Source organism: Columba livia, chromosome 4 (assembly GCF_036013475.1).
Source record: "Columba livia isolate bColLiv1 breed racing homer chromosome 4, bColLiv1.pat.W.v2, whole genome shotgun sequence".
NCBI classification, from domain to species: domain Eukaryota; kingdom Metazoa; phylum Chordata; class Aves; order Columbiformes; family Columbidae; genus Columba; species Columba livia.
In genome coordinates, this window is record NC_088605.1 from 54,643,435 (window position 1) to 54,667,083 (window position 23,649).

At 47.5% G+C, this 23,649-nt stretch overlaps 1 protein-coding gene across 6 annotated transcripts in view; it reads left to right on the forward strand.

Moving 5' to 3' along the window:
- The window catches only part of LOC102092264 (dentin matrix acidic phosphoprotein 1-like), a 42,900-nt gene extending 22,619 nt beyond the window's left edge, over nt 1-20,281 (forward strand). The window contains exons 3-9 of one of the 6 annotated variants that reach the window (XM_065061810.1): nt 548-631; nt 807-1,350; nt 8,038-8,198; nt 17,265-17,338; nt 17,451-17,498; nt 17,938-18,171; nt 18,320-20,281. In XM_065061810.1, the coding sequence (XP_064917882.1) occupies nt 17,285-17,338; nt 17,451-17,498; nt 17,938-18,171; nt 18,320-19,609 (1,626 nt within the window). In that variant the 5' untranslated portion in view covers nt 548-631; nt 807-1,350; nt 8,038-8,198; nt 17,265-17,284 and the 3' untranslated portion in view covers nt 19,610-20,281. Of the gene's footprint in view, nt 1-19; nt 1,351-8,037; nt 8,199-15,700; nt 16,350-17,264; nt 17,339-17,450; nt 17,499-17,937; nt 18,172-18,319 lie in introns of those variants that run through there. The other 5 variants (XM_065061808.1, XM_065061811.1, XM_065061809.1 and 2 more) reach the window with 5 other exon arrangements.
- The last annotated feature ends 3,368 nt before the right edge of the window (nt 20,282-23,649 follow it).

The window sequence follows — 23,649 nt, forward strand, 5'->3', positions numbered from 1 at the left end:
TTTGTGGGGAGGGGAGCCCAAGGGTGCAGCGGTTCCTCCCGTGTTGGCTGGTCCCAGAAGAGCTGAACTGAGGGATCAGCCAGGGTGGTCACAGCGTGGGCCTGGGGGAAGGTAAAACACGGGGAATGCTGCTCCTTGCTGAGCTTTTCAATCTTGGTTCCATATACTCTAAATTCATGTCACTATGGATAAATCAGGGCATGCATCCCTGCAAAAAGGAAGAAGGTAGAGAAGTAAAAAGCAAAGCTCTAAATTAGAAGTGTAATAAATAGGATCGGTTGGAGGATCTTGCATAACTTTTAAGCATTAGCTACTTGGAAGCTGTTACCATGGCTGTCCTGTCTCTTTGATCGCGATGCTACAGAGCAAGCTGGTGTAAGTGTGAAAACCCCTACAAGTGGCACCTGCTTGCAGCAGATGCTTTGCAGCTTTTGGTTTTGCAATGACTCAGTATGAATGAGTTTAATATTTCTTTTTTTAATTTTATTTTTCTTTCCCCTTTCATCCTTCCGCAAAATGCACCTCCTGAACTGAAATACTTCCTCAGACGTCCTCAGATCAGAAATAGTTGAGCGGATGCACCAATGTAAGAAGACAGGCATTTCAGTGGCACACGCGGTAAAGTCAGCAGGTCAGGCCTCCAGTTTCCCATTCTGCCAATATTTTGCCTTACTAGCAAGGACACTTTGTATATTGCGCTGACATAATTGAAAGCGAGGTCAAAATAAAGTAAGAACTGTAATGCACATGCTGAAAATGAAGTAATTTCAGATAATGTCTTAACGTTTTGCTTTTTTTTTTTTAAGATTTCAGTTTTACTGTCTTCTACTCTGTTCATCCCAAATGGTAGTAGACATGGTCAAGGTGATTACAGAACACACAGTATGAAATGTATGAAGATTTACCACGGTTCATGTGACCGATTGTGAAGTTCATTGTTAATTAAAAAAAAAAATAAAAGAGAGTCTGAAATCACAGCTGAGCCCCATCTCTGTGGACCAAGCAGAAAATAAAACCTTGACAAAAGCCCATGAGAAATTCTTTAAATCCCTTCCCCTTTTATCTTTGCTGCTTTGCCTGGAAACTAATTCATGCTTATTGGAGTTGAAATTCTGCTGGTCTGTCAGCCAGTCAGCGCCTGAAAGGAGCAGTGATATTTCAGAACTCCCTGTGTTTGTTTTTTCTAAAAAAGATGAATGGTTTTATCTGTTTGAAACTTTGCTCTGTGCCACAAACATGCCTCTTTGTACTGTTAGATTACCTTTATTGGGGATGGAAGGTAAATGGTTTTTGGTGGTTGTTTAACTACTCCAGGTATGGACCGATCTTCAGACAACAGAAGATATTCAGGTAGCTTCCCAGAAATTAGGACAAATATTCCAAAGCTAATCTTATGCTAGCTAAGTATGTATCTCATTTTCTCGTAAGACTTTCAGACAATGGCTATTAACATCGCCTTCAAATTGTTAATTCACAAAAAAAAAGCACCAGGGTGAGAAGAACTGTGCAGGAACTCGAAGCTGAAACTTGTAGGGGTTTGAAGGTTATTATTGAAAAATGTGGGTGTGATTTCTAAGCTTTTCTGTTTCTGTGTTTGAACAGCTTTCTTGGGACTTAAGGGGTGGGGGGAGGAAATGTTTTGATTTTGAGGATGTTGAGGGATTATACATTGTTTATCAAAACTGTTACATATTTACAAAATGTTTCATTGAATCAAAATTTCTGGTTTGCGTTTGGTGACAAAATGCTTGGGTTGAGAAAAGATCCCTGTTTTTATTCTGAGTGTCATCAGGCAGCTTGAACTCGTCTCAGAGCCGTCAGTGCTGGCCGATTAGTCTGTAGCGAGGTGTTGTAATTTTTTGAAACACTTTTGTTGATGGATTAACTGTTGTCTCACCAGAAAGAGGTGCTGTACCACCGTGGCAAAGTATGGGCACAGAGAGGGAAGCCATGTAGTTGCTGTGCTGGGAAACTGCAACCTAGAAATTATTTTTGTGACTCATTAGATGATTTCATTTGGAAAGAGAATATTTATATCCTGGTTTCCATTTTTGTTTTGGCTCTGTGCTTGTAGCCTGTGTGCTGGATATGGAAATGTGTCAGTGGAGAGTCACTTTTTCATTTTGGTGGACTTTGGACTAATCCCCAATTAAATTAATTGAACTCAGATATTCCCCAAATTGCTGGATCCACACGTGGTCGTTAGCAGTGAACGTGACAGCTTTCATGAATGTGTGCTTGAAGTGTCAGTGAGTCACATTCTGGAGGGCTGCTGTACTGTGCAATTACTGATGTACCTCACATAAAATACATAGTTTCATTTTAGACCTCAACTCTTTAATTGCACCCTATACTGTTATGGTGAAGTCATGCATTATCCAGCAGGAGGGTGGGAAAACTGGACATGTGGGGTTCTCCTTAAGAGTATTTTTATGCAAAATGAGTACTTACTGGTGAATATTGCATGATGCCCTTCAAAAGTCTAGCTGGCAGTGAGGAGTGTGACTGTCGGAATGAAAAAAGCTACATGTAGAGGAAAGGGAAGGGGATAATATGCAGCAAACAAGAAAGAAAAAGTAAAGACAGAAGAAAGAACACAAATGAGTACAGGGAGGTGAAGAAAATTGATTTATCATCTCAATATGAGAGCTGCTAAATGGACACTTGAAACAAAGGAAGAAGAGGAAAAGCTCAATAAAGTTTGCCTGACATTTATTAATATGCCTGTCTTGCATTGTATTCCCTGGCAGAAACAGTCTGTGGGTATGACTGACTCGGGTGAGAGGGAGTTAGGCTGAAAAGGCAAGTTGTTTTTTGTTAGAGAGCTGTCTGCACGTCTGCACGCGTGGTCCAGCCAGAGACCTGCAGATCTCTGCCCACAAGAGAGTGGTGTTGAGCCATCCACGTCCATACCGGGTACCAGGGTTCAATTCGCAGGCTTTGTAAATGTGGAGTATGTTTTGACATCGGTGCTAGTTCTGATTCACAAATAAAGTCTGGCTTTTCTGTCAAATATGCTTTACATTGAACTGAAAAAAAAAATGTAAGCAAATTGGAATTCAAGTGGGGTTTTTAGAGCTTACAAAGGAACTGTGCACGTACACTGGCTATTGTATCCATTATATTGTACCGAGCTTGTGTGCTTCTGCTTTTTCTCTTTTTACCGGAGGGGGAAACGAAAACCACAAATAAAACCAGATGAACATGAAAGCAGTTTGGGTCTGATCACAGCCAGGGCTGATCGTGCAGCGCTGATGTGCGTGTGCTGGGGCTTCCCTGGGCCTTGCAGATCATTGTCTGCCGCATGGTGTGGATAGGTCTCTGAGCATATAGATCTCTGATTGCCTGTTAGTTATTCATTAACAGCTCATCAGGAAATTAAGGAAGGTCTCTATAACTTCCTTACCAAATGTAAAGTGAATCACTGATAATTATAGAGTTTATATAATATATATTTGTATATACACACATATATAATACATCCTCTAGACTATGTTACAATAGTATATTACTCCTTCCTTCTATTTTACCTCAAAAGAAAGAAAACTTGACTGCCTTCTGAAGGGTCCTTGTACTGAATTTGGACTGAAATTTTTATACTCTGAAAAATTAAATTTCAGCACAGTATTTTTAACTCTAAAAGCTGCCCTTCTCAATTAGAGATCAGCGATGTCCCGAGCCCTTCTGAGATTAACAAGGATCACTTAAGATGGAGGATAATAATAAGTCTATATGAGCTGAGGATCTATATTTTCGAACTGGTCTATCTCCTAAAAGGTTTTTCAGAGAAAAAGCTCAACAAAATGTAGCATTAAAAACATTTTAAAAATCCCAGAGAGACTAAGTTAAAAGTCCTCCTATATGTTCTTTTTAGCCTGTTACGTGGCCAGCTCTGTGTCTAAAAACAGGTTCAAGAGCCACACAGATTATGTAGTTTCACATTTTATCTCATGTAGCTCCCCCATCATCAAAGTTTTATTCCATAGAGGAGTTCTTTCCACTTGCAGATTGTAATTATTTGACTTTCTATGCAGCATTTTCCAGTCCTGCACCGATCTCAGGTCTCGTGAGCAGCCTCTCTTCAGTGGGGAAGCTGATCTCTTCACTGTATCATTATCTGCTTGCATGGGGCAAAGACCTGATCCTATGGGAATCATGATTTATCAAAAACATATATTGCTTTTTTTAAAAAAAATCACTTTTCTCTCTGTCTCTGTCTCTCTCTGTCTCTCTCTCTCTCTGTTTCTCTCTCTCTCTGTCTCTCTCTATTTCTGTCTCTCTCCCTCCTTTCCTTCCCCTCTTCCCCTATTAAGTGCTGTGCTGAATTTGTTTCTGTGTGTGATTTTCATGAAGCCTGAGGAGTGCCAGCCAGGGCTCTTGCCTCCTGCGTGCACGGACATGAGTCGCACTTGTGATGCGTGGGAACGGACTCCAAAATGGGCTGAGGCTGCTAAATTGGGCACTCGTCCTTCGAGGTGTGATGCAGTTTGGTGTATTGGAGGCTCTCGTCCTGTCTCCTGTGAGCTGCTGCGCTGGGCTGTGTCGTGTTTAACCACATTGCCTATGTAAGCTGAAATTAAAAGTTTAAAAAAGAGAGAAAGAAATAAACATCTCTCCCAGGCAGGGAACATTTGAGTCCTGTTGGGGAGGAGCTATTTTAAAGCTCAGACTGAGGGACGGCTATTTTTGCCCTTCAGACAGACAGACTCAGCTAATGGTCTGTATTGTTCAAAACGTTTTGTTGACCAAATTTTTAAAAAGAAGAAGAAAAAAAAAATAACAGGAAAGGTCTTTAAACCAGGATAAGGGAGACATGGCTCTAAACTGAAAAGTTCTTATCTGTACCTGAACCCTGCTGTAGTTCAGAGGGGCTTTCGCTGTATTATTCAAGTGTGCATTTGCTTTGATAATGAGAGGCAGAGCCTGAGGCCAGTGGGAGTATTTTAAGGGCAATTCTGCTGAAAGCACTCACAGAAGTCATGCAATCTCCACGTGTAGCTCAGGAGTTGGTGGTTATTTCACTTAATCGTTTCAGACACACGGTGCAGTTAGAGGCTTTTGGGGAAGTGTAATGCAGAGAGTTACCCAGCAGAGACTGCTGTCCCAATAGCCTCGTGTGTTGTGGCTCATCTTCCTCATTGCTGATGTTTCACTGAACCTTACGACTGCCTATGTGGATGGATTTAAGTCTTGGAGTGGGGGTTTAAAACACATTACATATTATGGATCATTCAATATCAACCCCCCCGCCATGTGAAGTGGCTCTGCAGCCATTGGGGAACACCGTGCAACAAATGTAAGCGGAGAAAAAAGCCGTGTCAGCTTGTGATGGGGAAGCACGCGAAGACTCACAAAGCAGTTTGCCAAGACTGTGTATTTAACAAGTGTTTTGGTGATGACAAGCAGCAAAGCCTCTGTCCAAAAGAACATTGCACTTAATCTGTTCCTTGTTCATGCAGGAACAGCACGGCCTTAGCCTGGAGTGTCAGCATTTCCTGTCGTGGTCATGGTTCTGCTGCTCATATCCCATATAGCCTGAAAGTGGCTGAGGGAACTGAGGTTTTTCAGCCTAGAGAAAAGGAGGCTGAGGGGAGACCTTATAGCTGTCTACAACCACCTGAAAGGAGGTTGTAGCACAGAGGGTGTTGGTCTCTTGTCCCAAGTTAACAACGGATATGAGGGGAGGAAATGGCCTCCTAGGGCAGGGGTGAGGGTGTTAGATTGGATATTAGGGAAAAAGTTTTCATGGAAAGGGCTGTCAGGCATTGTAACAGGCTGCCCAGGGAAGTGGTGGAGTTACCATCCCTGGAGGGGTTTAAAAGATGTGTAGATAAAGCTCTTAGGGACACGGTTAAGTGACAGAGTTAGGTTATGTTTGGACTCAATTATCTCGAGGGGTCTCTTCCAACCGAAATTATTTCAGCACTAATGCCAGCTTTCTCTTTCTCATGACTCAGCAAAAAACAATTTGTGGTATTGCATAGCCCTGCTCCTGGGTGTCTCTTTACCCTGCCTCCAAGGCAGCACTTCAGGGAGCTTCCCTTGTTGTTTTGGTATCCCCTGCAGCATTGTGCCCCTGGTCTTCTGCCCTAGGTGACTGCTCCTCCCTTCCTTTGGGGTTTTGCTCTGTGCATCCCGGACTTTGTGCAGTCGCCTCTTCCTCAAATAGAAGTAAATACAGAGGAGCGAGCATGTGTTGTTTGTGCCAGCCTGAAGGTCAGGTTCCTATCAAACGTATGATGTCCCGCTGTTACAGCCTCTCGCAAGAAGTGTTTGTGGGTGGGTGGGTGTAATGTTAGTTGTTCAGTGAGCGATGGGTTTAAAAATAACACTTGTCAACTACCTGAGGAGAGCAGTTTTAGAAGGTGGTCCACACCCAAGACAATTTAGTTGTCTGATGGGGAAGGTATTTGAAGAGATGTTTATTTTAAACAAAATGTAACTTAACATGAAGAGAAAAAGATGCTGAGAGGAGATAAATATCATGCAGACTCGAGCAGCATTGGTGTTACAGTGGCTGGTGGCTTTTCTTGCAGCCCTAATGCCTCTTTGGGGTAGCTCAGGTCACTAGATTTGTATGGGGAGAGGGGAGCAAAGAGGTGATGGGATGGGGTGGGCTGGGAGGGGAATGAGAGGCAGCTTGCTTTTCATGTGGTGCCAGGGACCTTCTGCAAGAAAGGAGGAGTGAGGAAAGACAAATGCGTTTGCCATGAGATGTTCATTTTCTCTAGCTCCTCCAGCACCAGAAGTGCAGAAGGTGTTTATGTCTCTCAGGTTTATCTGAGTGGTTGTTTCTCCATTAGGCAAAAGGTTGCAGTTGGTGAAGGCTTGATGTAATTAAACCATTCAAGATGTGTCTCACGTAGTAAAACTTTTATTTCTATTTATTTCATTTTCTTGCTATTTACTTCTTGTTTGATCATTTCCTTGCCATTGCAGAAACATCTCGGTCAATTATACAGTATTGTTGTAAAAGTGTTTCTGCGGCCTTTTGCCTAAATGAAATAAGGATAATAGAGCAGAGCATTCTTTTGAGATGCCTTTTTTAATATGTCTGTTTCAGTGCATTTTATTAAAAGGGTTTTAGACATCTTTTAGTCAAAGACTAGTATTCATTTCCAGGTACCTTTCTCTGGGGCTGTAGCAATGACTTCCTGACTGAATGAGTTGTACTAATTTCAGTGCTGAAAATCCCAAAAATAGCTGTGGGGAGAGGAATCAAATTATAGTTTTACTATGGGATGAGGTGGTGGGAAGGAGAAGGATGCTGCACCTTCTCCCTGCCCTCAGAGGGAAGTGGGACCCAAATCAGGAGCAAATGAAGCACCACGTGGAGGCACAACCTTGTGGGGGGCTGTGACTGTCACCTGCCTCTGCCCAGAAACTGAGCTCCTGAAGTTCATGGCCTGAAAAAAAAAAAAAAGCCTGTCATCAGCACCACCATTGTAGAGCAAGATCTCCATGGCCATCACATCAGGATGAGCTCGTGCCCATTTCTGAGCAGTTGCACCCAGAATCTTGTGAGTGGGCTGAGAGCATTCACAGCTAATATAAAACCAAGAAAATACCAATGGTATAATTGAAATAATATAATCATTTCAGTTGGAAGAGGCCCTCAGGATCATTGAGTGCAACCATAACTGAACTCTAGCAATAACCATGTCCCTAAGAACCTCGTCTAAATGCCTTTTAAACACCTCCAGGGATGGTGACTCCACCATATCCCTGGGCAGCCTGTTCCAATGCCTGACAAACCCTTCTGTGAAGAATTTTTTCCTAACATCCAATCTAAACCTCCCATGCACAACTTGAGGCCATTTCCTCTTGTCCTACCATGTGCTACTTGGGAGAAGAGGCCAACACCCTCCATGCTTTCTTAAGAAGTCAGCTAAGGTGAATGGTTTTGGATGATATCTGTTTGAGCACACCATTGGCATTAATGCTTGATCAGTTTGTATGGGTTTTGTTTTCATTAAAAGGAAAAATAACTGTGAGAGGGTCAAACCAAAACCTCCTCTTATTCCATTTGTTTTTCAGTTGTGTGACCAGGCATTGGAAGCAATGGAAAGATTTGAGTTTACCTGCTGGAGCTGGAGCACATGAATCATATATAGAAATGACGGCTGTGGGCATGGGCAAGATTTGCACGTGGGCTGGGCAGTGGAGCACTTAAGCCCACAGTGCTGAGAGGATTACAGGTGAGATGGAACAGTTTTTGTGATTCTGGCTCCACTTCTTCAGTGAGGAGTACCTGGAGCCTGCTGAAGGCAGAGGGTGCCCGGGTGTGTAAGCTGAGGGGTGACGCTGCCAGGGTTCCTCCTCCAGTTGGGTGGATGAAGGAAGTCCTTTCATGGCTCTGTGTTCCCATTTGGGCAGCTTCTGGAGAGGTGCCTGGCGGAAGACAGAGGTGTTGATGCCACTTCCTTATAGAAAACCACGAAATGTAGGTTGTAATTACATCTGGGCTGAGCAGCGCTGCGCCAGCAGTTAGCTTACGTGACTGAGAAGGCAAGCAGTGCTGGAGCTCACGGGTGTTTCAAGAGGCACAAGTACTAGAAACCCTCAGGAAAGCTTTTGTCAGTGACTTAAGCCCTGAGGTCACTAAAAAAAATAATTAAGAAAAAAAAAATTGCAGAGGAGTTTTGTGTCCCTGCTCCAGCTGTGGGACTGCAGCAGTTCTTAACCCCGCTTCCCCAGCCAGCACCTTGCAGGCGTGTGTTTGCATCAGCCTTCCCTGCTTGGTTATCAAACATCTGCCTGTCATCTTGTTTGTGAATTGTTATGCAAAAGTGTGAATTCTGTGCATGCGGTTAATTGCTTATCCAGTATTTGTTTCTTAGGAGACTTTTTTTTTTTTTTTTAATATTTTTGCTTGCGTGATCATACTTGCTGCATTATATTCTTGTGTGTATTCAGCATGCCGAAACAAGCATTGTGTGACAAGAGGGACTTCCAGTGGGAACAGTGAAGAGGAAATAGCCCAAGTCAGAAGGTTGTGATTAGCACATGCAGTCATATATATGTAACTCCTTTGAACCATTGAATTCAGCTGGAAGTTTAACAGGGTGTGAATATACTTGTCCAGCAGAATTAGTCTGTTGTGTAAGACTTCAGTCTGGCATTGACATTGTGCTTGTTTAAGCTGATCAGTACAGAATTACAAAGAACAACTGGGGGAAAAAAAAAATAATAAAGCTTTATTCACAAATAGATCAAATGAGTAAGAGTGTTGAAGTTGTCTTGTTGAGAGTGAGCAGTTGATCCAGCCCTATAACTGATATCTGAGGCAGTTAAAACTGATCCCTGGGGTGAATAGGTAGAAGATGTTCTGAAACTAGATCTTAAAAGCTGTAACACTCAGTTCTTATTGCAGTCTGTGTGGATGTGGATTTAATATTTGTTTCTCGCTGAAAGTGGTTTAACATAGGCATGTAGAATCCTATATAATATCAATTAAATTCTATAGTGTTTTTATTATGTAGACCCTTATACAATATGGAATATTGTTAAGAAACATGCAGCTACAGAACTCATGTAATAACATTTAATAAAGAGTTAGATCATCGACTAAATGTAGAGGATTTGCCAAACACCTGTGAAATGCCTTTAGATAATAATTTACTCAAAATGCATTTAGCACTGGAAATTAGGCTGTTTCTGATGAATCAAACAGGAGGAACACTGTGCCTGTCTGCCTGGTGAGGGCAGTGATGTGGTCCTGCGGCTGGTTTGGGTTGAGTTTTGAGCAATGAGGTTTTAATTACTTTGTAAGCACAGGAGAAAATTTGCACGTAAAGAAGCAGACTGCCTTGATTCTTGGAAAGCACTTCTGCTGTCCCACAAATTTAGTATCTTCTGCACTGCTTCTATTTTCTGTGGATGTATTTATTTGTTGAGTCTTCTCTGAGTTCTTTGGGTTCGTTGTGTGTGTTTTTTGTTTTTTGTTTTTTTTTTTTTTTTTTTTGTAATGTCCATTAACATTTTGAAGTTAAAAAAAAAAAAAGAAAAAAAAAGAGAAGATAAGGGAAGTCATGTTGTCAGCTTTAGGGGAGAATATCTCAGCTCAGGCATTTCAGGGATTTAGCTCATTGCAGACTGGACCAGCTTGGAGATATGATTTCTCATCCCAAGCCAGAACGAGGATTGGGTAACCCTCTTTCTGACAGGGCCCGGCATGGGACGCTTCTCCAAGGAGCGTGTGGACCTTGGCACAACAGTTGATGCTTTGGCTGTGCAGCAGGATTTGCAGTCCAGGGTTGGTCGGTGATGGAGACTGTCTTTCACACAGAGCTGTGACAGCAGGTCCCCTTGCTCTCAGCACCCAGCCAGCTGGCAGAAGGCTGGGCTGTCCTGGCCCCCAGTTGCTCAGCATCTCTGCGGGAAACAGCTCGTAGTGGAGAAACAACTGCAAGCTTTTGAAAACTTGCTTCTGTCCTTAGGAAGTAAGAGCTAAATTGCTGCCGGTCTCCTGTGCAGGGCTACACTGACAGCATCTATCCAGCTTTTCCAGGCTCCCAGGGGACTATGGTAATGCTTCCTGCCCAGCTACACCAAGCAGTGATAAATTTAGCCCAAGTGAGCCATAATGACAGTACAGGAACCAGAGGAGGGCTGACCAGCCTCCAGGAGGAGGGTCTGGCTCTCTGTACAGATGTCTTCAGCCCTGTCCTGACCTCTCTGCCCATTCCGGGCAGCCTGTGCCTCTGCATCACTCATTTATACTCATGCGGTCCCTGTTCCGTATAATAATTCACATCAGCCATATCCTTCTGCTGTTTTTTTCTTCCCCCCCTGCCCCATCCAACAAGAATCAGGACAGTATGAAATGTTTAGACAACCGATAGGCACACATACATGTGAGGCTTCATCCAAACAGATTGTGAAGGCCACATGCTGTTATTGCAGCTCCCCTGCCAAAAAGAAGCTGGAGCCGTGGGGGACAGTGGCAAGGAGGGATGGGGGCTGTGGAAGGGACCAGCCTCAACCTGTCCCCAAAAATGTAAGTGCAAGGGGCCGAGCAGCGTCCATTTGTACTTTCCAGCATTTAGTAAGGGGCTTTTGCATGTGATGGTCGAGCGTGCCCGAAACCTGGCAATTAGGGATGTACCCAGTTATTCACAAGTAGCACTTGTGGCTCCTGTAAAACAAATGGAGCTGGCACCTGTTACGCAAGCACATCTTGTACATGGAAAAAGCAATCGCATCATTGCTCTCATAGTTGTTTTTAATTTTAAGAGTTAATCTCTGCCTTCCGCGCGGAGCCCAGCCCGTCTGCCTGCAGCCCCCAGCAGAGGTGGAGGCGGCTGCACAGGCATTGCTTTGGCAAGTGCCTCTCTGCATGGCATTTTCTTCTAGGGAAAAACATTTGTGAAGAGCAAGGGCCCAGATGCTCAGAGTGAGGCAGGAGAAAAATGCTGGAAATTGAAGTGAAGCGAGCACGGGTTTAACTTGAGAAATGTGGAGAGGGGTTTTGGGAGCTTGTGTTGGAAAAAGCATGGTGCATCTTGTTGGAATCACAGAATCACAGAATGGTTGGGGTTGGAAGGGACCTCTGGAGATCATCTAGTCCAACCCACCTGCTAAAGCAGGTTCACCAGAGCAGATGGCACAGGAATGTGCCCAGGTGGGTCTTGAATGTCTCTAGAGAAGGAGACTCCACAACCTCTCTGGGCAGCCTGTTCCAGTGCTCTGGCACCCTCAAAGCAAAGAAGCTTCTTCTCATGTTTAGCTGGAACCTCCTGTGCTTCAGTCTGTGCCCATTGCCCCTTATCCTGCTGTTGGACACCACTGAGAAGAGCCTGGTCCCATCCTCTTGATACCCACAAGGTGGGTGGGAAGGACAGGGTCACGCTGGTCACTCTCCTTCAGTGGTGTCACTGAGACTTTAAACATCCACTATGCATTTCAGCCTCAGATAGGTACCTGATACAGGGCAAATGATCGGTGCCTTCAACATGCTTGTTTTCTCAAACTGTAAATGGAAACTGCATGGTAGATACGTAAGGGTGGGTTAATGATCCTGTCCCCATCCTGTCAGGGGATAAGGAGAGAGGGCTGTTGGTCTTGTGCAGGGTCTGGCTTTTGGGGACCCCTGTATGGGTCCGTCATTTGAGGGTCCAGGACTCAGGTTCCAATGACTTGTTTTGGTGGGGTTTTTGTGTTGTGGTTTGTTTGTTTGTTTGTTTGTTTTTCCCAGCAAGGAGAAATAGCAAATTTTAAAGACTTAGCTTAAGCTAAACTTGTGCATACCTTCGTGCTGTGAAAAAACACAATGCTAACATCCATCAGCCGTGTATCACAGTGTGATATACGAGGTTTGCTGCCAGGAAGGTTTGAAATATCAATGCTGTTCTTCAAAAATTTTAAATGTTACCATTAGTTACTGCATTATGTGTCATATTACTGCTATCTAATGCAGATAATATTTACTCAGACTGCAGGGAACAAGCACAAGCCCTTTGCTCATCTCCCTTGCAGGTACAGAGGAGACAAAATCCCAGCTGCTTCTCTGTCCTCTGCCCTCAGCCTCTGATCATGGTCAGTCTCCCTGCAAAGGAGGGAGTGACATGGGGACCTGGCTGGTTTGAAAGGTCGAGCATTGTTTTTTCAGAGGAGGAGTATGGGAACAAATCTCTCAGCATTGGACACTGGGTAATTCCCACTGCTAACATGGCACATACTGGTGAAATTAATATTTAGGAGACATGGTTTTTCCTGCCTGTTCCCCATTGCAAACACAGTGCTGCAGTTTAGCACCTCTCACTAGTACATGCTTGGCAAAGGGATGTGGATTCAAGAATGAGGCAGGAGCAGGCATTGAGTGCTTGGAAAAGGGCCAAGGACGTGTGCCTTGAGTCCTGCTCTCGTCCTGGTCTCTCCTGTTCTAGTCCATTCATGGGTCCTTTTTCTTTTGATGCTGCCCTTAGGTATATTCAGAAGTGCACAAGAAATGTAAATATTATGTTACTACCTTACACTGAAAAAAAGGAGAGCACTATTAGGTGGTTGGTTTAAAAAATAAAATAAAATAAATTTTTTTAAAAAAAAAACAACCAAAAAACCCCAAACAAAACGCTTAGATTTCTTGAGTGTTTAATGCTGAGATATCTCAATTGTAGGAGGAGAGCAGCTGTCATGTGCCTCCACCATCAGCTTGCTCTCCGTGTTTCTAATTTCTCCTGCTGTCTGTGCTCATATCTTTTTTCTGTTCTTGTGAATACCATGCAGTCCAACTTCTCTAACAGAAAAGTGATATTCCTGCGTCTTTTTACTAGCACTACCAGTTGTCTTGTCTCTGACTCAGCCATCTGAGGGTGCCAGCTTTAGCCTGACCAGGTGTCCCCATGTCCCCATATCCCTTACCCGCTGTTTCCCATCCCAGCCATTGCTGTGGACCGAGCACCTCGGGAGAGGATGTTCTTTCTAATGGGACTTGGGGAAACACAGTGGCATTTAAAATGCCAGTTAGAGAGCTGCTTCCACCACCCTCAGTCCATTTCTCACCTCTGATGTAACAACAGTAATCCTAAATATTATTGCTTTTTTTTTTTTTCTTCTCTCTAAAGCTTATTGTGAGGTTACACTGTGTGTAACTGTGTGTAACGGCTGGGGTTTCCTTTCCATGCAAAACAGAGGTAGAACTGCCTAGACAGGCTGGTGCTGGGGGATGCTCTCTGGAAGAGATTTGGGGGAAAGATCTTGGTCTTTTGACCCATGGCTAGCAGAGGTTGTGTGGGATCAGGGTCCGGTCGGAGTCCTGGCAGTGGGTGCTGTTGGGTGTGCTGGTGCCACCAGTGTTTTGGGGCCGCCCGAAGAGAGGGAAGTGACCTCAGGGACGAGTGGCCGGCAGGCCAGCAAGTGACCTGTGTTATAAAAAGGCCAGACATGCAGAGCTTTCTCACACTGTGGCACTTGGAGCTGTGGCAGCACCAGGTCTTTGGGGGCTGAGTTAAATGGAGGTCTGATGTTTAAAAAAAAAAAAAAGAAAAAATATTATGGCAGTTGTTGGAGGTGCCTAAAAAAGGTTCGCAACATGAACTCATATCTAACTGGGGACAGGGGTATAATTTTGTCGCATGTCAAGAGGAAAATACATCCCACAGTATCTGTGACAGCGGCCAGGTAAGGAAGAAGAGGGAAAACATCTGCCAAGGATGCATGTGTGCCTGAGAGCCAGCATCTCAGTGGTGCCCATCTCGAGGGTGAGGGCTGCGGGGAGGGTGGTGGGGCCAGGGCTGCACCAGGGCATCCCTGCATGGAGGCAAGGAGGAAGAAGAAAAAAGATGCTCATCACACTCAGCTCCGGTGTGGTCCTTGCACAGTCTGCATGGTCTGCTAGCTGATAACAATGGGGGAAAGAGGCAGGAGATTCTGGAGGGTGCAATTAAGCAGAGTGGTCTGTCTGTTTTCACAAGAGGCTCTGTTGAGCCATGGTGGTGTCACATCACAGGGGATGCTGTTGTCTGGGGTTGATATATCCTAGGCAAATTCTGATAAGCTGCTGGCTCAATGCTGACCCTGCTCAAGTTTCCTTAAGTCACTTATTCTGCAGCGCCAGCATCTCCTGTGAATCTCTGTAAGCCCGCAGCTGTGTCCCCTGTGTTGTGCCTGCACGTCTGGCAAATTCAAGTCCCTGCACCAAGGGGCCATTGCAGGTGACAGTAGCATTCCAGGGTTTTACATCAGGACAGTCCAGCTGAGACGTGTTTTGCAGGCTTCTCCTGCCACAGCAGCCCACCCATCTCCATCTGAAGGCTTCTTTCTTCTACCCAGAGCAGCAGAAACACCTCCTCCCAGCCAGCGAGGACGTGCCAACACTCCTCACAGAGCATGAATGCCATCATTTACACTTCACCCCTAATAAAACACCCGTACGCACTCTACTCCTGGCCCCTCTCCCTATGGCCATACCCATCATCTGTGGCTTGGCCATGGGGAGAAACCAGCTTCGAGAGCAGGGAACGTGTTGCCCTCTTCAAAGCAGCCTATTTGCACTTGGGGCATGTTTTTATTAGGAGAGAGGGGGTGTTGTGGGCATGGAGAATTTAGCAGCAGCCAAATCCAGGTGAGGAAGTCAACTTCCTTCCGCCCAGGCTGGGGCCGGGTGAGGGGCAGGAGGCAGGGGCCACACCAGGCATATGGCCAGTCCTGTCCCAAACCCCCCGGGCAGAGAGGTGCAGGTGTGGCGTGTCAGGGTCTGTGCATGTGTGTGCACATGGGGGTTTGCAAACTCCTACTTGTATTACCTGTGAGTGAGGAAGAGGTTATCTGTGCTTCCAGCATACCGTGTTGTTTGGAGAAGATAATCTGTGCTACATCTAGAAACCCTGGGGTATGTGCAGTGCATCTCTGTGTATTCTTATATATAATTTTATACCTGTGCCCATGTGTATTTATGCCCATACACATGCATTGTTGCCCAAGTTTTCCAGAGCAGAGTTTTTGTCCCCTGGCCAGCAGCTCGAGGAAGCTCTGGGGGTGCTGTTGTCCCTTTGTGCTGAGGCTGCGGGGGTTGTTTCAATCTTCCCTATGCACCTGCATTCAGTATTTCCTTTCTCTCTTGTCCATGTGCATAGGTGGGCATGAAAATAGGTATGTCAATCATAGAATCTTTGAATTATGGAATAGTTTGGGATGGAAGGGACCTTCAAAGCTCATCCAGTTCAACCCTTCTGCCATGAACAGGGACATCTTCAACCAGATCAGGTTGTTCAGAGCCATGTCCAGCCAGGCCTGGGATGTCTCTAGGGATGGGGCATCTCTCACCTCTCCTTGCAGAATGGTGCTTTGTGCTTCTGCCCCGAAGCACAGGGGAAGGCTGAGTCTTGGCAAGGGAATGATCCCATGTGGGTTTCAGCACCCTTCCCCATGGCACGGGGCAAATGCCACCCCAATTGCACACATTAGGAGGATGCTGTCCCTGGGACGAGATCCAGTGCTCGGCACGGGTGATGCTGTAGTTGTTTGTGCGCGCGTGTGTGTGTGTGTGTCACGGTGGGAAGTGTGTGAGAAGGGAATAAATTTAGCAGTCAAAACACAGGGCCGGCACAGTCAGTCATTAGCTGCCAGCCCGTCTCGTCATCCTAAAACCACAAGAAGCTTTTTTAGGGCCGGCGTCCCAGCGGAGGCCAGAGGAAGTGTGGGAGGCCGGTTCCCGGTGACACCTCCGCGTGGGGCAGTGCTGCCCGCTGGTGCCATTGGCTGCCCCTGGCCCGGGGCCGGTGCCGGCCAGTGGTTAAATGCCCGCACGGCCACGCCGGGACACACAGCCTGGGACATCCCACTGCAGGCAGCCAGCTCGCCCCATCCCCAGCACTGGAGGAGAGCGCTGGTTTGTACAACACCTCGAGGTAAAGGTTTTGGTTACTTTGGGTTACTTTGGCATTGCCTTGAGTGAAAATGGCAATATTTGGGGAGAGGGGTTGTAGATTTGGGAACATACTTTTTAGCAGGGCCTGTTGCAAAAGGACAAGGGGTGATGGTTTTAAACTAAAGGAGGGGAGGATTCAGGCTGGACATGAGGAAGAAATTTTTTACACTCAGGGTGGTGAAACACTGGCCCAGGTTGCCCAGAGAGGTGGTGGATGCCCCATCCCTGGAGACATCCCAGGCCAGGCTGGACAGGGCTCTGAGCAACCTGATGTGGTTGAAGATGTCCCTGCTCATGGCAGATGGGTTGGACTAGATGAGCTTTGAAGGTCCCTTCCAACCCAAACTATTATATGATTCTATGGTTCTCTGATCAATGGTATTGCCCTTGCTTTCTACAGCAGCTACTGCTGGAGTTGGCAGAGGGTTCCTGCTTCTGAGGGGCTTTTCCCTAGGATGGCAGACTGACCAAGAGGCCACCAGGGATGTGGCTCTCTGCAGGGTTATCTTACCAGGGTGCTCTGCTTTTGGGGACCATGCCAGGTGGGAGGCACAGCTCTGCAGCCAGTGGTTTCAAAGTGCTGCTTATTCATGGCACCAGCTCCGATTTTGGCCACCAAGTTTGGTGGGGTGGTGGTCATCACCATCATGGGAACAGGAAATTTGGATGATACTCTTTAATGATGCTCAGACAAAAAGTCTGTAAGAACATGGCCAGGTATTTCAAACTCCAAACTAAAGTCCCTGTACAGGAGATGCCAGGAGGTGGCATGAGGACAAATCCTTGGCTCGTTTGATGACATTGTCAGGCTGGGCGTCATGTGCTGGGATGGTGAGGCTGTGTCAGTCAGAAGGGCTTTGTGGGGCATGTGAAAATACTTTGCTCCCCTTTGCAGCCGCAAGGACCGCAACCAACATGAGATCTGCATTCCTGATGTTGTTCCTCTGGGTTGTAGCCTACGCCCACCCTGTAAGTGCCCCCTGCACAGGTACCCAAACCCCAAGCCCTGGCAGTTTTTCCCCACCTGAGGTGCACAGCTTAACTGCTGGTCACTGATCAGATGTCTCCTGGATGTGCTTAGGTGCCTAGCCAGGATCCGACCCGTCTCCGACGTGGCGCCCAGCAGGAGGTAAGGTGGGGGCTGCTCCTGAAAAAGGGAGTTTCTGTGCTCTGAACCATCATGGTTTGGGCTTTTCTTGGTTGCTTTTTTATTGGTGGCTGTTTTTTTCTTGCATCAGCAGAAACAGGTGAAGGGCTGAGGTGCAAGCAATGAAAAAGGCTTGAGTGCTTGCATGGATTATAGGAGCAATATGTTGTCCTGCAGCAATAGCAGTAAACATGCAGTGGCATTTAAAATAACCAAAGTAAAAACTTCTTCACCAAAATGATTGCCAGACATTGGAACAGGATGCGCAGGGGAGTGGTGGAGTCACCGTTCTGGAGGTGTTTAAAAGACATGTAGATGAGGGTCTTAGGGACACGGTTTAGTGATGGTGTTAAGTTAATGGTTGGACTTGATGATATTGAGAGTCTCTTCCAACTAAAATGTTTCTATGTTTCGCTTCCAGGACATAGCAAATGAAGGTGACATCAATGAGCTGGGTGGTGGAGATGGCAGACACCCTCCTGCCCATGTGGAGAGGGGAGACAATGCCCTTGCAGGAGATCTGGCAGGTGGGAACGCTGTAGGCAAGGAGCTCAGCAGCCGAGATGAGGGAGACAGAGCTCGGGAGGTCCAGCACCTGAATCAGGTGGACCATGAGGACACGAATGCCGGACGGGAGAACAGCCTTGGTTTTCTGGTGAGTGAGAAGAGAGGGGTGTTTTGGTCTGCCAGGAGACCCAAATCTCCTGTCAATCAGGGCACTGCTTGGCCTGCACGGTCAGCAATGCCAAAAATGCCCATGACTTGTGAGCCTTCACAGTTGTCTCTATTTGTCACCTCCTTAGGAGGAGGATGCACGTGATGCTGCAGATGGTGATGATGGAGAGCACCCCGGCACTGGACGTGATGGGCTTCCCCCCCATGCTGGTGGGCTCCTGGATGAGGAGGATGACAGTGGGGATGACACCTTTGATGCAAACAGGGAGGAGGAGGAGGGTGGCGAAGGTCCTACTTACGTGGCCGGTGTCGATGGAGCAGGTGAGGACGGCCATGACTTTGGCCGTGGGGACGCCGGGGCTGGCAGAGGGCATGGTGACAGCAGCAGCAGTAGCAGCAGCGAGAGCATCAGCGCAGATCACCGCCAGTACAGGAACTACCGCGGCAGCTGGTACGAGCGGACCTACAGGCAGGGAGGGGGCAGCAGCAGCAGCCAGGAGGAGGAGAGCTATGACTTTGAGGATGAAGCCATGCAGGGTGACGACCCCTCTGTTTTCGATGGCCCTGGCAGCAGCTACAAGGGACATCGTGCTGGTCCCCGTGCCCTGGGGAGCAGCCGGGAGAGCATCCGGAGGGCTGGCTCTTACCGCTGGGAAGAGGGCAATAGCAGGTCCCCAGAGGTGGAGGATACTCAATCAGAAGAAGACAGCCCATCTGTGGAGGACAAGAGTCAGTCGGAAGAGCCCACCAGCAGCCAGTCAGAGGAAAACAGCCCCAGCCAGTCTGAGGAGGAGGAAGGGGACAGGGAGGACAGCCACTCCAGAGAGGGTGAGGGCAGCAAGTCCAGGGATGAAGAGCTGGGAGACTCCCCAGAGGACATCTCCCAGGAGGTGGTGAGCACATCAAGTGAGCACAGAGACAGTCAGTCCCAGGAAGGGCAGGAGGACCAGGAGTCTGCTGAGGACAGGAGCGTGCCGTCCGTACCCGACAGCAAGTCTGAGGAAGAACAGGGCGACCAGAGCGAGTCTGGGGAAGATGATGGTGACCAGAGCCAGTCTCCAGAGGACACCAGAGAGGAGTCACAGGAGGACAGGAATGACTCCAACCCCGATGGGGATGTGCCAAGCACATCAGCTGAGAGCCAGAGCGCATCGCCAGAGGACGACGGCAGCCAAGAGGATGATGCGGGTGAGGACAGCAGGTCCACAGAGAGCAACAACAGTGAGTCCCAGGAGGATGATCATGATGACGATGAAGAGAGCCACTCCCAAGAGGATGCCACCCGTGAGTCCAGCAGCCGTGGGGATGACAGCTCACTGCAGAGCCTGGAGAGCGGGAGCCGCAAGCGGCGGCCGGGCGCTCTCCGCAACAAACCTGCTGCTGACTATGATGACAATGACTGCCAGGATGGGTACTGATGTGCACCTCAGAGTGTTGTCAGTGCTGGGGGGCACTGGGATGGGGGGGGTGTGAGGAGGGCTTTAATTTATTTGCTATATGGCCTGGTTGACTTCTTTCTGAGAAGATGCTGTGGACAAAATGGAGGTGGTTTCACCAGGCCTCCACCTGGGCACCCGGCACGGGGCGTGAAGCAGGAGGTGATGCTGGACGTGGGGAAAAGGCCAAACCACAGTGAGAAAAGCTGTTTCTGATACCAAACCAGAGAGCAGCTGAGAGTTGTGAGTGCCAATGGGGTGATGATGCCCACTTGCTGTGAGGGCATAGTGGTGGCTCACTGCTCCAGGAGCTGTGCCTGGGTGTGCCCAGCAGAAGGGTCCCTGCGCTCACTCTTCATATTTACCTACCACTGCGCTAAAAGCATCTGCCCAGACTCCACCGGGAGCTTTCCCTTGGCTCCATGTCCTGTACATAAGGAGGAAAAACTATAGCTGGTGTGTGCGCGTGTGGTGCATGGGCTCAGCAGCGTGTGAAGTACCACTTTGGGATGGAATGTATGTAATATTTTTGTAAGAAATGTACAGAAAACATTATATTGTATTATTTTTTTTTTGCATTGATGGCACTCATATTTCAAAGCTGAAATGTACCCTGGTGATTTCCTTGCTTACCATTAAAAACATCAGACTCCACACTGGTGTGGTTTGAGGTGTTGCTGGTTTTTGTCTCCTGGGGGAGTTGGGTGCTGTGATTTGGATCCAGACTGGAGTCAGCGGGAAGCAAAGGGCAGGCTGTTTGCACAGGACACTGCAGCATGCTGGGGATGAAAGGGAAAACAGGCACTGGGAGGTGCTCCCACCTCCCTCTCCCCCATTTCCAGGCACCCCAAAGGCCAAGCTCTGCCCCAAAGTTAGCCAGCAGTGGGGGTAAAAGCTAGTTAATGACCCCAGTGAACTGCATCTGGGGCTTTGCTGTGTTATGGCCACCACCTGCTGCAAGCCAGGGCTGTTCTGCTCTTCCCAAGGCATAGGGGCTCTCCCAGACCACCAGCTCTGGCTGCCTGTGGTGGCCCCAGTGCCAGGTCCGCTGCAGCAGAGACACAGATGAGCGATGGAAAAGGGCTTATCGTGTCCAAGTAGATCCAAGATTACTTAGTGTGCCTTCTATTTTTTTTTCTTCTACCAGCGAGCAAGTAAACAATACATTATTTGTTTAAACATCCCATGCAACCTCTTCTTACCTGTTCGTGTATGTAGAACAAGCCGCATAGTGTGAGTGTTGGTGCTGATGGAGAAAGCCGTGGGCTGTTGTGTAGCTGCACAGTTTTGCACAGAAGAGATGTGACTCTGCAGGAACAGTCTCCAAGGAGGCAGTGCATGTGGGTGCATGCCTTTCAGCTGCCTAGAGTCAGTGCTGGCATTGCTGGGTGTTGCAATACCGAATTAAAGAACCAGTAAAGAAATGAAAACTTTTTTTTTTTTTTTTTTTTTTACTACTTATAGCAAAACTGCAGTTAATTTGTAGACTTTTCCCACCACCACAAAAGCCAAGAGCTGAACAGCTCCTGGTTTTAGTGGAATTTATGTTTTAATTTCCACCATATGTATGCTTTTTCTGTTTCTGTATGACATCAGCTCTGAAACGTGCAGCTTCTCTGTGCTACCACCCTAGGAACAAGCCACTTTCCTGATCCTGCCTCCTCTGCCCCCCACTTCACGGTGGATACCTCTGCTGTGACTTACCCCTTAATTTTTGGACCCCTTGCGTTAGCTGTATGAGGAGTTGGGGATGCTGTGATGGTGATGATGATGCCTGTCAGGGTTGCAGGTACCAAAATGCTGGTGCACAGCCCCATACCTGGGGTGAAAAATAAAAAGCATGGGTTTCCTTGCAGCCCAGAGGTGCAAAAAGAGCTGGGTGACAGCTGTCACTTTGGTTAAAAATTGTAGTAATGGTGCGTTTGCTGGCTCATCTGTGTGGCAAATGGCGCTGCTGTGAATTCTCCCATGCCCAGCAAGTGGTGCTGCTGCTCAAGCAACCAGGATATTTTGGTTGCTGGCTCAGCTGTGGGGCTGGATCACATCCCAGGGGCCACGAGAGGTGGTGCTTGTGTGGGGATGGTGACCAGGAGGTTTTATTCGGGCCCCTCATGGAAAGCGAGGAGCATCCCACAGCTCTGTGGTGAGCCCAGCCCATGGGCAGGATGGCCAGGACATTGCGAGGATGGGATGAAATTGCTCTGTGAAATGGTTTTTTGTTGTGCTGTTTTTGTTTGTTTGTTTGTGTTTGTTTTGTTTTTCAATTTGTGCACAACTCTCTTTCCATTCCTCATCCTCCTGCGAGTGGCACTGGGGTGATCAGCAGTGCTGCACAGCCAGGGACAGGCTGCTCGCCTTCGCCCTCCAGCAAAGGGCACGGCAGGTGCTCCTTCTCTTCGTGTTTCATGCACAGAGAGAAAAACTGGGGTGATTTGGCATTAGTTTGAGCAGGAGGGCCACGTGCCTTGCAAACAGGGCACGCAGCACGTGGGTGCCCTTTTGTGTGCCTTCCCTGGGACATGCTGCGGTTGCACGTGCTATGGTTGCACACATGTCCCTGCCAGCAATGCCCGAAATTTGCCTCCTGCTGTCTGGCTTCTCCCCAAAGGCCAGGGAGCCGGTGCCAGGGCTGGCTGCTGCCTGCCGGTCCTGCTGGGATGGCTTCCTATGGAACTGTCCCTCGTGGGCATCGCAGCTGGGAAACTCAGCCCTTGGCTTGGGAAACCTCCTACAGGGACATGCCCAGCACCTGGCAGCACGTGTCCATGAGGGTGGGTGGGTGTCTGGGCACACTGGTGGCACTGGGCTGTCCCCATCATAGAACCATTTTGGTTGGAAAAGACCTTTAAGATCATCAAGTCCAACAGTTAACCTAACTCTGGCACTAAACCTTATCCCTAAGAACCTGATCTACTGGTCTTTTAAACGCCTCCAGGGATGGTGACTCCACCACTTCCCTGGGCAGCCTGTTCCAATGCCTGACAACCCTTTCTGGGAATAAATTTTTCCCAATATCCAATGAGAACCTCCCCTGGTGCAACTTAAGGCCATTTCCTCTCATCCTATCACTTGTTACTTGGGAGTAGAGACCAGCACTCTTCATCCTACAAACTCCTTTCAGATAGTTGTAGAGAGTGATAAGGTCTCCCCTCAGCCTCCTTTTCTCCAGGCTGAACAGCCTTAGCACCGAATGCTGTTCATCCATATAAGAACGTCTTCAGCAGGGGCTCCATGGCAGCGGGCGCTCCACAGGGTGAGGTTTTGAATGGCCAGAGATAATGTGGCCAAAAGATGCTCACTTTAATGATTTTAAGTAATTTGTAGCTCGTGTCCTTGGTTTTTGCGGCATTTGCGTGTCTGCAGAGAACATCTGAAGTGAGTGTTCCCGCTCTGTGCTGGCAGGTGGGTACGAATAGCAGCTGGGAAGGTTGGCTGCAGGCTCTGCTTCTGCTGGAAGTGACCCTGCTTCCCATTTCGGGTTGATTGGGTGATGAAGTTGTAAAGGTCAGCTTGCCCACTGGGTTAGGCAAGGATAAAAAAAACGTCCACATCAGTGTATGCATTTTTCTTGTTCACCCAGATGACAAGTTTTGCATGTTGGGCATGGCCTGTGGAGTTGAATGCAGTGATTTGCCCATGATTCAACATTTGGGGCTTAAAGCAGAAATTTTTGGTCACATTTGGGTTTGTGAAAACATGAGCCTGCATCATCTTAAAAGAAAGGTTTCTTCTTGTTTATTTGTTTTTGTCCTTTTGAAGAAGAAGAAGAAAAAAAAATACTTATTTTTAATAAGTAGCCGGTGTGACTGCAGCAGTGAGAGGCAGCAGTGCCAAGCCCGACTGCAGCGGCTGATCTTGAGGTGACAACAGCAGGCAAGCTGTGTTTGTTCAACCCATGTATTTTCCTGACTTAGACGGGAGAAACAGAGAAACCCTCATGGCACACGGAGCACACCCTCCCCCCAGCATCAGCGTTTTTGGTGGTGCAGCTGAGTGCCCCGGGCTTCCCATGGCAGGCTGCA